Source organism: Leptodactylus fuscus, chromosome 3, assembly GCF_031893055.1.
Source record: "Leptodactylus fuscus isolate aLepFus1 chromosome 3, aLepFus1.hap2, whole genome shotgun sequence".
NCBI classification, from domain to species: domain Eukaryota; kingdom Metazoa; phylum Chordata; class Amphibia; order Anura; family Leptodactylidae; genus Leptodactylus; species Leptodactylus fuscus.
The window spans coordinates 110797929-110811699 of record NC_134267.1 but is presented as its reverse complement, the minus strand read 5'-3'; the positions used below and the strand labels follow the sequence as shown (position 1 = coordinate 110811699).

General features: G+C 39.5%; 1 protein-coding gene across 1 annotated transcript in view; it reads left to right on the top strand.

The window, feature by feature from the left end:
* Nucleotides 1-3672, top strand: part of LIN28B (lin-28 RNA binding posttranscriptional regulator B) — a 60497-nt gene extending 56825 nt beyond the window's left edge. Inside the window, exon 4 of the mRNA XM_075268174.1 lies at nt 2991-3672. Within this exon, the coding sequence (XP_075124275.1) occupies nt 2991-3360 (370 nt within the window). The 3' untranslated portion in view covers nt 3361-3672. The remainder of the gene's footprint in view (nt 1-2990) is intronic.
* The last annotated feature ends 10099 nt before the right edge of the window (nt 3673-13771 follow it).

Here is a 13771-nt window from a genome sequence, read left to right as displayed (position 1 = left end):
AAAATCTATTTGCCACATCAACATGTTGGGCATATTTTCTGAACATGAATGAAATTGGTTTTGTGCAGTATGTGATATACTGTGTGGGGAGAGTGATGTTCATGAATGGTAGAAACCTTACTCGCTGCACGTTGTGCTTTATAGGTAAGTGTTGGCCTTTGTGGTGTTTGTTGGCATTATTTTGTGGCTTTATTTAGTTGACCGCTCTTTGTTTTGCCTCCATTTACCTACAGTGCATTTGGTGTGCTGCCCTGGGGTTTAATAGAAATATATCTCTGTTGGTTTATCAGATCTGCACATGCTTTGGAAAAAAACTAAGATTGATTGCCATGACCAATTATATTTTCCAACTGGCAGCTGTGCTACTTGAAGCCCCTAGAAGCAGCTGAAGAGAAGTTTCTCTGTATGTGTGCGACGTGAGCCATCATCATTGTGCACTGTCTCTTGACAGCATTATGTCAATGGCTGATTTAGTTTTTGCTGTGTTTTTTTTTTGTTTTTTTTTCAATTTTATACACTAAACCAAAGAATTGGGTAAAAGTCATTTGTGGATGATAATACAGAATTATATAAATCATTACTTTGTATAAAGGGTTTCCACATTTTACTAACTGGGAACTGGCGTGATCTATGCTGCTGGTAAGATTGATTGACACAAAATGAATACATACTCAAAAGGATGGAATAAATGCCTCCCATCCCCCTTTCGGCCGACACTCTTAAACAGGAGCAGATAACATCTAAGGCATTGCCTCAGCAGGGAAGCGAATGTGATGGGGGTTAGGAATCCGGAAGAGGGCATTGTGTAGCAATTAGAATTTTTGTGAGTAATAATTATGACATGCTAGGAGATCTTTATGCGCCAATTGTAATAACCCTCAGTTAAAATGCACCTGCAATAATAAATCTTGCAAAGGTGTATTTGATGATTGAAAGGGGGGATGGCTTGACAGCAGGCTTTTGGCCAATTGGTGACGTGAAATGGTTCAGTGAATCGGATAACACAGTGCATGCCATAGTGACTGATTAAATTGATTTGTCCATGACTGCAGTCGGCACTTCTCAAGAGCTTTAACCCCTTTTTTTCTTGAAGGGTGAGATGTTTGTAAATACCTTTTAGCATAAATTTATAGGTTTATATAAAAAAAATAACATCCATATAAGAGATCAGACTAAATCCACACATTTGCTTCATCTAGATTTGTTTTGGTTTTTTTTACCTGTTTTTTATCTCTCATTTTTATAACACAATTCCTGCATTATTTATTTGAAACCGACCCCAATGAAATGGTATATGGTGTTGTGAAACGTTGATTTCCCTATTAAGGGGCTGTGTGATTCGGATGTTTTCAGTGTCCTTTACTGTTCTTGTTTGAGTAAGTGACTCTCATCTTCCTCTGTATTGTGTGTGACGTTCCCCGTGTACAGTGTCATCGAGCAGGAACCTGCTTTGCTACTTTGTAGACTAGTAAGCAATGCGTGTCTTGAGTGCGGTGCTCAGTCATATACGTAATATAAATGCTACATTACTATGTATTTACTGACTACTATATTTAAATGAGTATGTCGCCACCTTGTGGCATTCATGTTACTTCGGTTTCTTATCTAAAGCAGGCAAAACCGTGCTTCACTTGCCTGGCATCTTTGCTGTGTAAGTGACTAGATATTGTTTATTTGTGGCTTTGGAAAATGTAATTTCTCTGTTGAAGCCATTTTGATGAGCAATATATCCTGTTGGCGAAAGAAAAATAGATTATATCTATTTCTGTGAATGTAATTACTACAAATTAATATTCTGTAATATGAGCTTTTGGAAAGGGACGTTGCAGTGTTTTACAACTATAGCCCATGTCAACTGCATGGTGTTTTAACATTTGCTAAGGCTGGGTTCACACCAGTGCTTGAATTTCGTTTGGGGTTTATATCCTCGAACCCACTTAAAGCAGTGGGAATAATGCTTTTCTTTATGTAGCTTTCTCCCTTTTCGGGCGGTGGTCTCCATTATAGTCTATGGGGTCTGCGGGTAACTGCTTTTATAAACTGCTTTGCTTTCCATCCACTTGGGTGGGGTTTCCGAAGCGGACCACCTGAACACAGAAAAATCCAACGAAAGAAACATCCAGCGAAGCAATGGAGTATGTTGAATAAAAACTTCTCCTTTATTTTAGGAGAAGTTTTTATTCAACATACTCCATTGCTTCGCTGGATGTTTCTTTCGTTGGATTTTTCTATGCAACTCTGCACCGAGAGAGTTTTTTCTTCATCCGAGCGCAATCCTCCAAGGAGGCATATGAGGAACTACAGGCATCAGGAGAGGGTATAGGCTGAGTATAAGCAATTCCTTTTCCCTTTTCCCCAGTATTTGGTCACCTGAACACAGGTGGGAATCTACCGTAACACGGTATAATTTTAGTCACAATCCAACATTTCTCCAGTTTATTCATTTATTTTGCTTACTTTTACAGAGCGCCATCATATTCCGCAGCGCTTTAATTGGTGATGTATAGAGATGAGCGAGTACTGTTCGGATAAGCCGATCTGAACAGCACACTCGCATAGAAATGAATGGACGTAGCCAGCACGCGGGGGGTTAAGCGGCCGGCCGCCGTCAAAGTGGAAGTACCAGGTGCATCCATTCATTTCTATGGTGCGTGCTGTTCGGATCGGCTGATCCAAACAGTACTCGCTCATCTCTAGTGATGTGTATATACTATGGGTACATTTGTTTCTTGCTATGTGAATCTTTTTAAAATACAATATATAATGGTCAGTGTATTCTTTTTAGGATATTTTTTCACTGGTGGTCAATACCAGGAGGGAAAGTAAAGCCAGTAATTATTATTTGGTGACATTGTTTGGTGAATATTAATTATTTGGAATTGAACTATATTTGTCAGTAATATATATTCTTGCATTTTCATGAACAAAATAGAGGTTGCGTACTGTCCTAATGCTTCAGGCTGATGCACTATGTTTTTTGTTTTTTCCAGATGTTACAACTGTGGTGGCCTTGACCACCATGCTAAAGAATGTAATCTACCTCCTCAGCCAAAAAAGTGCCATTACTGTCAAAGCATAATGCACATGGTAGCTAACTGCCCCCACAAGATAGTTCCACAACATCCAGCAGCCTCTCAGGGAAGATATGAAGCAGAACAGCAGCCTTCCACTTCTGCTTTTCAACGGGAAGGAGGAGGGGCCTTTGGCTATTCATCTCCATCATATTCTCAGGAGGGAAGATCAGAGCACTCGGAACGTTCAAGCAGGTCACCGCAAGAAGCTTCCTTAAGTAAGATATCTACATCGCCTGAAGAACAAAGCAGAAAGGGGCCTTCTGTTCAAAAAAGAAAAAAAACTTAGCCTTGTCTCTGTCCCTTAAACTTGCCTTTTCTGGGAAGTTCTACCTCATATAAGTACAGGGGAAGTCATTTCATTATTCGCAACTGACCTGGAATTTTAACTACTGTTGAGGAACTGTGAATTTATAGACGAAAATATCTGCTAATGGACAAATCACTCCAAGCAAAGTGAACATGCAGGGTGTTATGTGTTATACCTCATTTTGTGTGTGTGTGTATGAGTGTGTGTGTACATCATGCCCTTTAGTACACACGCCGATCGTTTCAGAACTGAGTATATATGGACATGACTATATTTTATATTCTTAGCATTCCCAGGTTTCATCAAAGTATGAAGCAATATTCATTGTTCCTATTCTAGCCATTTTCTTTCCAGAACGCCTGATATTTATTTTAATTTTTTTTTTTAGCTCAATTACATTTGTGAAGAGCGGTTTTAGTGCGTTTTATGGTGTAGATGGATCAGGATCTGACACCTGTAGTGTTAATACATCCCAGAAGGGGTCTTCACCTATTGGGGAGTATGACGTCATCAAAGCAATATTGTCAGCTATGTATGATGAAAGCGTACTGACATGACGTGCTCAGTCGTGAGAAATGCCAAAACATTCACAAAGATTGAAAGTGCTGTTCTCCAGGAAGCCATACTTCTGGCAGACCCCTTTTCATATAATGAATGATGTGTGTATGAAATGAAATAATGCAGTATAAAATGAAAGAGTCTCTCTGGATTGGTTGTGGGTGTCCAAAAAGCAGTAGCACTGTATACTGTGGTTGTGCCAGCAATTATTATGCATGAAATCATCCCAGCACATAAATCTTTTATGACATCCGTAATGTTTAATGAGTGCAGACCCCATTTAATCAGCTGTATAATGTATTAACATAAGCACATCATGATGAAGCCCTTACACGAAGACAAGATCATTTAATAAAACTAGGTTTTACTGGTATGGCCATTTACGATATGTTGTGTTATCACATTGCAGCTGAATATCCAGGGGCTGATAACACTATAGGGACTTATTTTTGCTGTGTGTGATTCTCTTAAGCTTTCTTTAAGATTCCTTCCAGCTCTCCAACATTCGCTATGTCAAGTGGTACATGTGTTCCGTATGGGTAGAGGGGGACAAAGCCGGTGCCAAATACTTTTGGTGACTGCTCATCTGTCTTCAGAATGTGTTAAAATCCATCAGTTTATCCCCTGACAATCTTACCAGTGAAGTGTTGGAAAACTACCATAAACATTCCCTGGTTGGGTCACTTCTGTAAAAATCTCCCGATTCAGTAAGCATGTTTCTAATTTGTATGACCAGCATTAGGGAGTCTCATTGGTGTCAGTGGTATTAAGATAGACATGCCTGAATAGCCTTTAAAAAGACTATTTTACTACTACCTTTTTCTTTTAGATGGTCCCCGCCGTTCCTTTGTAATCCGGTTAATTAGTTTATGCGAATAACCCTATGGAGAACCCTGGGCGTTCCCCAGGACCTCTGAGCACCCCCTTGTGTCATATCTTTCATTCCGCCCCCTCCAGTGCCTGTGCTCCATCTGCCCTGCTCCTCCCCGCATACTGTGCCGCCCTCTTTTCTCCAATCTTGCTCTGGCAGTTCAAATCTTGCATGTCCGATGAGCATTTTGGTGTAGCTCACTGGAGAGCTGAGCATACCACTCAGTATGCCTGAGTTTTGAACTGCCAGAGCAAGGTTGGCGAAAAGAGGGCGAGACAGTATGTGGGGAGGAGCAGGGCGGGCGGAATGAAAGGTATGACGCAGGGGGTTTCTCGGAGGCCCTGGGGGAACGTTCAGGGTTCTCCGTGAAGTTCATTTGCATAAAGTTATTAACCATGATTATAGCGGAATGGCGGGGAGAAGCTAAAAAGAGAAGGTAGTAGTAGCATGGTCTTTTTATAGGCTATTCGTGGATATGAGATAAAGATATGCCCGGACACCAATGATAGACTCCCTTTAAAGGAAATCTACAGATCGGTGACTATGCGACTATTAGCAGTGGTATGTACAGCAACCATAAGCGCTTTAAATGTTCCTTTCCTAGATTTCAGTGATACATCTATATGCAGAAATAAAGCTATTATTTATTATTTAAGCAAACTAAGTAAATTGTGCACCCAGGGCGTGCACTGGAAAGGTATGTTTAAAATGCTTAACCCAAGGGTAGGCAACCTTCGGCACTTCAGATGTGGTAAAACTACATCTCCCAGCATGCATACTTGCTCTACTGTTCTTGGATCTCCCATGGAAGTGAATGGAGCATGTTGGGAGTTGTAGTTCAGCAGCAGCTGGAGTGCCGAAGGTTGCTGAACCCTGGCTTAGGCATTGCCATACAGGCCACTGTGCGTAGCTGATGGCAGACTCCTGTAACTGCAGCTTGTGATTTTTGAACCAAACATACATCATTTTGTTTCAGTCCTTATACAGATTAGTAGAGTGTGTCACACCTTTTTATTACTTTTAATCTCTAACAGAACAATCATTTGCCTATACTTAGATTGAGATTTTTAATGTCTTTATGGAACAAGCTGAAATTGGCTAGCACTTGTTGTGAAAGAATATTACGAGGTTTTCCAGCAAGTTTTCCTGCTTATGGCCTTTAATGTGCATCTATCTGGACTAAGCAAGCCCCTGTCCTGAATGTATTTCTTACCATTAGACACCACACAATGTGCTTTTAGTATTTTATTTTTTTATTTCCTTGTATGAACTATTTTTATACCTTTCCATATGCATATCTTACCTACAGAACGGACTCTCCATTTTGTTTTATATAGTGCTGCTGATGATTTGGATGTTCTCCCATTTGGTGGAGTAACTTATCAGTACATTGGGATTTGTGTGACTGAATTTGTCTACTCTGCTTACTGTTGGGCAAATATTGACATCTGAAAAGCCAGCCATTCCACTATAAAACATACCATGATGTGTATAAGACTGGTTGACTCTGCGGTATTACAATAATATTGCTGCTGCTCATCATGACTATTGTATCCAGTGGCACATATCAGTCACTACACTTGAATCTCATGACTGTGCTTTTTTATTTTTTTGTTATATAGTACTGGTAATTGTATTTTATTTCTCATTGTGGTCTAATGCAAAGTTTAACTTTTGACGATATTGAATGTGATAAATTCATGAAATGCTTCCTTGCCTTATGTAAGGAAAAATAGTCTTATTTAAGTTATGTAGACGAATCAAAGTGGAGTTGCATAACCGAAGACCATGTGCTACTAAGAGCGCCTGGAATTGTCCTGATGCTTCTGTACTGTGGGTTCTACAACAAGTGCGTGAAAGAAAATCATAATGTCATTGTCTATGAAACCAAAGTTTCCTCACTTTCTCCCAATAGAAGGTTTGTGGAATTTGTAAAGTGGGCATTCCCTGTTTACATAGAGTTCAGAACCGCAACGTAGTGGTCAATGAGGCCGCCTCGGCGCTTCTTTTCACCCTATGCCTGTGCGGCCCCTCAGTCTGAACTACACAGAGCACATACCAAGCCTATGTTATAACACTAGGTTTTATTTTTGTATATGAGAATTCTATCACTATTTCAAAACATACTCAGGACTAAGAATTTTGCTCAGGGAATATACCATGTGATCTCTTACTTCCCATCACCGAATCGTCTACAGACCTGTTGTATTGGAACAAACCAAATAGATGTAGAATGTATATCTAATATATTAAGTGTTATATTCTGGTATTAGTAACTACCTCTCATATTTCATATCAACCCATAAATCTGGTAATCGCATAGATATGTTTTGTATTTTTATTTCATGTGTTAACTATAAAACTGTTCATATTCTAATTATTTACTGTATGTGAATATTTGTGATTTTTGAGTTGTATTTTTGGTTGTATTCACAATGCTCACATTTTGGTGTTTTTTTTTTTTTTTTTTAATTTTTATTCTGTTTACAGCAAAAGGCTACCTCATTCAACCATATAGCATATTACATGCTGCTTCCAACTTAATGGGTAATTGTCAAACCAATGGTACATTTTATCCATTAGTTTATCCATTAAAATAAATGCAATTTTAGTAGGGCTGCAATAGATGACATCATTTTTTTTATTTAAAGATTCCTGTTGAGTGTTTTTGTGAATTTTTTTTTTTGTTTGGAAAGAGGCCTTTAGCTTTGCAAATGTTTTGTGAATGTTGAGACATTTCACTAAGACATAATACGGCTGGACTGTTGTACGAGCCCATGTTATTCATCTGTTCAAATAATTCTCAAGAATCTACCTCTTACACTTACGTCTTATTGTGGTGAATGTTATTCATTATTTCAGTGCCATTTCATATATCATTGCAGTTTGTTTCACATAAGCACATTATTACACATTTGTGCACTTATGTGCCCATATTGCAACAGTGTTCCGACCCACATGCAGATCTATTAACCTAAACTCACAGTATCGTGAATCATAACATGATGCTGTCCACTCAGGTCAGTAGACTCACATTTGGGCCAGGACAGTCTCTTGTAATACAGGGGCCCATAATAAGTTTGTGTGCAACTGGCCTTTAAAAAAATCTTCTCCAATTTGTAAAAAACTACTTCGAAAAGGTGCCACTATCACAGATATTGTGCAAGGGTCGGTACAGTCGTTCTACTAAATGTTGAAGGTACTAAGATAAGGTCCTTTTTTTAGTCTTCTATGGCAAATTGTACTTTACATAAACTTAAAGGAGCCGGTGTAGTAACAAGTTACATTTCCACCCTTTCAAAGTGCCTCTATATTTTATAGCTTACCGAGTGCACATCATTGTTCAGTTTTGTTCAAGAATCTACACTTGGCCCCTCATATCACTCGAAACAGTCTTATTCAGAGGTAAAGTAGTTATTTTGTCAGTTTTTGGCAGTGGTCTCTTCTAGAGATGATCGAATACCTCGCTCCCATAGGAATGCATGTAAGCGGCCGAACACCAAGGGGTTAAGCACAGTGCATATTCGATGCACTTAACCCCTTGGTGTTCAGCCACTTAGACGCATTCCTATGGGAGCGAGGTAGTCGATCTAATACTATTCGCTCCTCTCTAGTCTCTTCCTATTAGAAATCCATCTTTGCTGATGGGTAAGGGCACATCGAGGCATAATATAACACTTTGGCCAGATGGTTAACTCCATTATACTCTGACATTTTTTTTAGTTATTTCCATAGGTTACTTTTTGAGACTTCTGTTATCCGAATTATACATCTAATAACCCCATTATGATTTTATTTAGAAAGTATACTATGTTTTATGCAGCAGATAACATTATTAAGACAAGTAATGAACTGAGGAATCTCAGTAAGTCTTGAAAGTAATTTAAGTTAATTTATCTCCTGTAAAAATGTTTATCATTAAAGTTATATATGTCATTATGACCCATTTATAAAATAGACCAGGGTTGGGGAATGTGTGCATATGAAATCTTTATGTAGGTTTATTTCATTAACCAGGCAGGTTTTAGAAAGTAATCAACCATTTCTGCTTATAACTTTGTTTTTTTTTTTCTTCATGTACATTGTGAGCCCCATATAGGAATCACAATGTACATTTAACTTTAGTAATTATTATTCTGTACTAACCCAAACTTTGTGCTGAACAACACCAATAGGTTTCCATATGAAGTGTTAGAACTGCTTCTTCGTTCAACCTGCAAGAGAAACAGTAATATATTGTTTCCTCTTTGATCATATCAACTCCAGACTGTTAGTGAAACCATTGGTAGACCTTGAAGAGAATCGGTCACATGGAAAATGCTGTTCAATCTCCAGGCAACAGAATGATCCATAGCTTTGTGGGAGAGAAAAAAAAATCTGTATAGCTTGTCATTTATCCATTACATTTTTGTTTCTGTTCTGAGAAGTCAAGGAGGCGGTTCTATTCAATATCGGGAGCCACCCCACTATGATAGCTGTCCATTACTGATGGGTCCGCCCCTTTCACTTCTTCCCATACATGACAGGTTATATTGAAATTTTTTTCACAAAACCATATATCATTCTGCTCAGCTTCGCCTGCTCTATAAAATGCTGCCTGCATTCTCCACGTGACGGATTTGTTTTCAGAAGTTCAGCCTCGTACGTCAGCGTTATCCGAACAATAGTAACTACCTCTTGAACTGGCAGTTTTTTAACTACATATATTTCAGAGATCGGACTTGTTTTCAGTCTTTTAAGCATTCATTACATGGAAATAACTGTAACAACCCCAGTGAATCAGAAAATAAACACTGCGTTTTGCTCCCTGGTGTTTTAAATAACATATCTATTTTAGGTTAACCTTTGTAGAATAGAATACTTTTAACTTTTCATTTTTGTATTAAAACAGGTTTACAAGAACATAAATATTGCTTGAATATGTACTATTTCTTATAAAGGAAACCAGAAACACAGTGAATTGAAGTTAAGGGTCATAATGTCTGTTTACTGTCTTATCAATGGACTAAAGCACTGATTGCCTTTCTGCATATCATGTATTTTATTTTTTCATTTCATGTGTTTTTATAACTGTCAATCATGAAAATTGTGAGGTTTAATATGAATTACTTGATTTAAAAAATAAAATGTATAACTTTGGCATTTATAATTTGTAGCGTCTGATTTTTTTGGATATATATATATATATATATATATATATATAATTATGTATGTATATGTGTGTGTGTGTACAGTGTATGGTGGAGTTAGTTGTCCACGATTGGAGCCATCTTTGATCCCAAAAACACACCTACATACATTTGGGGGAAAAAATAAAGTACATTGTTCTTGAATTCTATGATTTTATGTCAGAGTAATTTCAAACAAAGCGGTCTTTAGAAGGTCCTAAAATTAGGTAAATACAAACTCAGATTGTGCGGTTTCATTATTTAACAAAATTGAAGCCAAAATGGAAAAAAATTTGTATGTGGAAAAAAAAAAAAGTACTCCCTATGAACCAATAACTTGAGACCCTTTTCACAGCATGATCTTGAAGCTCTCGTCTTCTGTATGACTTTACCAGTCTCTAATATCATACTGAAGGAATGTTGGTCCACTCTTCTTATTGTTACAGCTCATTGATATTTGGGAGCGTTAATTTATGCACAGTTCTCTTAAACGTTTCAGGACCAAAGGCCATTGATTCCCCAATGCCATTGCACTTTTGTATATATTGCTCAACACAGCAATATCTTTTGAAAGGGGCTCCATCATTTGGAAATCGTGTTTTTACATAGTGATATGCCTGAATAGCTTTTAAAAAGGCTATTCCGGTGCCGCTAGAAGGTTTTGAAAAGAACCCCCCCAATTTTTTTTTTTTAACATATCGGTAAAATCAACATGTAATTGAACCTCTATGTGCACCCTTGGGCGTTCCCCAAGCCATCGTGCACCCCCCTGCGTCATGCCTTAGTAGCGCCCCCTCCTTTGTTCGTGCTCCAAGATGCCCTCCTCCTCCGTTGTTGTAACTGCCTCCATTCGTGTAGCCTCGATCCCTGTGCTTTGAAATCTCAGGCATGCGCAGTAACTCTCCCTTCTGAGTGCTACTGCACATGCCCAGGCGCCATTTTCTTGTGCACTTTCTTCCACTGTCCATAAGAAAATGGGGCTGGGGGGTGGCAAGCAACAAGCCCACAAAAAGGCATTGTGGTGGATCGGTATTATCAAAGCTTCTCACTCTCAACCCATTTCGCATAAGCCTGATGCTTCGCCCAAAACAGAATGCATTGTAAATGGGTCGCCCAATAATAGTGAAGGATGTGTGACACCACCAACCCCCCCTTCCGCCCTGCCTGCCAGCATCATAGAGAAGGGAATCCGATGCCGTCTCCAATTTCATATGAATTGGATGATAGCCTTTGAAGAGAGCATAGCTCAGCAATAAGGGATTATCTCAAAGAAATAGAGTAACTTCGGAAGGATGATCATCATGACCCCATGATATGCCCAATGAGGGAAATAGGTAGGGGACTCCATTTATTGAGGAGAGAGTGGAGTGGTAATTGGCTAAATATAGAGATGTATATGTGGGAGAAAGTTGGATGCCTAAATAGCGAAGAGAGTGATCTCTCCTGCGAAAGGCATAGCTATGGTGAAGCAATTGCACCTCAGAAGAATATATGTATAAGGGCAAAGCCTCCATTCTGGTAGGGTTAACTTTATAACTGGAGACGGAGCCATAATCTCAGAGTGCGGTCATAAGTTTAGGAATAGAAGTGTGAGGTTTAGCAAGAGTGAGGAGAACGTCATCAGCAAAGTGGTTTATCTTAAACTCCCTGTTATGGCATGCCACCCCTGTAATATCTGGGTTAGAACGAATGTTAGAGGCCAGGGGCTCTATGCAGATTGCCAAGAAAATGAGGGATAGGAGGCAGCCTTGACTGGTCCCAGTGCAGATAGAGAGGTAAAAAAAAAAAAAAAAATCAAAGGTGCCAAACAGTCACTTTTTCACTGTTCTGCATCTGATAAAAATGTAAATAAAAAATGAAAAGCAAAAGCAATTCCCTAAAATGGTAGAACTTTAAAGTACACCCAGCCCCGCAAAAAAGACGCCTTATACATCGCCATACACGGAAGTATAAAAAAGTTACTGGCGTCAGAATATGGTGACTTTTTGATAAAAAAAAAAAAAAAAATTTGCACAGATTTCGATATTTGTTAAGGGGTTAAAATGTAAATAAAACCATATAAATTTGGTATTACCGAAATTGTACTGAAACATAGAATACCGATGACATGTCATTTTAGCTACACAGTGAATGTTGTAAAAACGAAGCCCGCAAGAAAGTCACACAAATGCACTTTTTCTTCACAATCACCCCATTCAGAATTTTTTTTTTTCTGGTCTCCCAGTACATTGTACAGAATAATAAATGGTGGCATTATGAAGAACAATTTGTCCCACAAACATTAAGACCTCATAAGGCTCTGAAAAAAAAAAAAACTTATGGCGTTTGGAAGGGGGGCTGCAAATACACTCACCGGCCACTTTATTAGGTACACCTGTCCAACTGCTCGTTAACACTTAATTTCTAATCAGCCAATCACATGGCAGCAACTCAGTGCATTTAGGCATGTAGACATGGTCAAGACAATCTCCTGCAGTTCAAACCGAGCATCAGTATGGGGAAGAAAGGTGATTTGAGTGCCTTTGAACGTGGCATGGTTGTTGGTGCCAGAAGGGCTGGTCTGAGTATTTCAGAAACTGCTGATCTACTGGGATTTTCACGCACAACCATCTCTAGGGTTTACAGAGAATGGTCCGAAAAAGAAAAAACATCCAGTGAGCGGCAGTTCTGTGGGCGGAAATGCGTTGTTGATGCCAGAGGTCAGAGGAGAATGGCCAGACTGGTTCGAGCTGATAGAAAGGCAACAGTGACTCGAATAGCCACCCGTTACAACCAAGGTAGCCAGAAGAGCATCTCTGAACGCACAGTACGTCGAACTTTGAGGCAGATGGGCTACAGCAGCAGAAGACCACACCGGGTGCCACTCCTTTCAGCTAAGAACAGGAAACTGAGGCTACAATTTGCACAAGCTCATCGAAATTGGACAATTGAAGATTGGAAAAACGTTGCCTGGTCTGATGAGTCTCGATTTCTGCTGCGACATTCGGATGGTAGGGTCAGAATTTGGCGTCAACAACATGAAAGCATGGATCCATCCTGCCTTGTATCAACGGTTCAGGCTGGTGGTGGTGGTGTCATGGTGTGGGGAATATTTTCTTGGCACTCTTTGGGCCCCTTGGTACCAATTGAGCATCGTTGGAACGCCAAAGCCTACCTGAGTATTGTTGCTGACCATGTCCATCCCTTTATGACCACAATGTACCCAACACCTGATGGCTACTTTCAGCAGGATAATGCGCCATGTCATAAAGCTGGAATCATCTCAGACTGGTTTCTTGAACATGACAATGAGTTCACTGTACTCCAATGGCCTCCACAGTCACCAGATCTCAATCCAATAGAGCATCTTTGGGATGTGGTGGAACGGGAGATTCGCATCATGGATGTGCAGCCGACAAATCTGCGGCAACTGTGTGATGCCATCATGTCAGTATGGACCAAAATCTCTGAGGAATGCTTCCAGCACCTTGTTGAATCTATGCCACGAAGAATTGAGGCAGTTCTGAAGGCAAAAGGGGGTCCAACCCGTTACTAGCATGGTGTACCTAATAAAGTGGCCGGTGAGTGTATATCTGTGTATAAACATATGATATACACTCACCGGCCACTTTATTAGGTACACCATGCTAGTAACGGGTTGGACCCCCTTTTGCCTTCAGAACTGCCTCAATTCTTCGTGGCATAGATTCAACAAGGTGCTGGAAGCATTCCTCAGAGATTTTGGTCCATATTGACATGATGGCATCACACAGTTGCCGCAGATTTGTCGGCTGCACATCCATGATGCGAATCT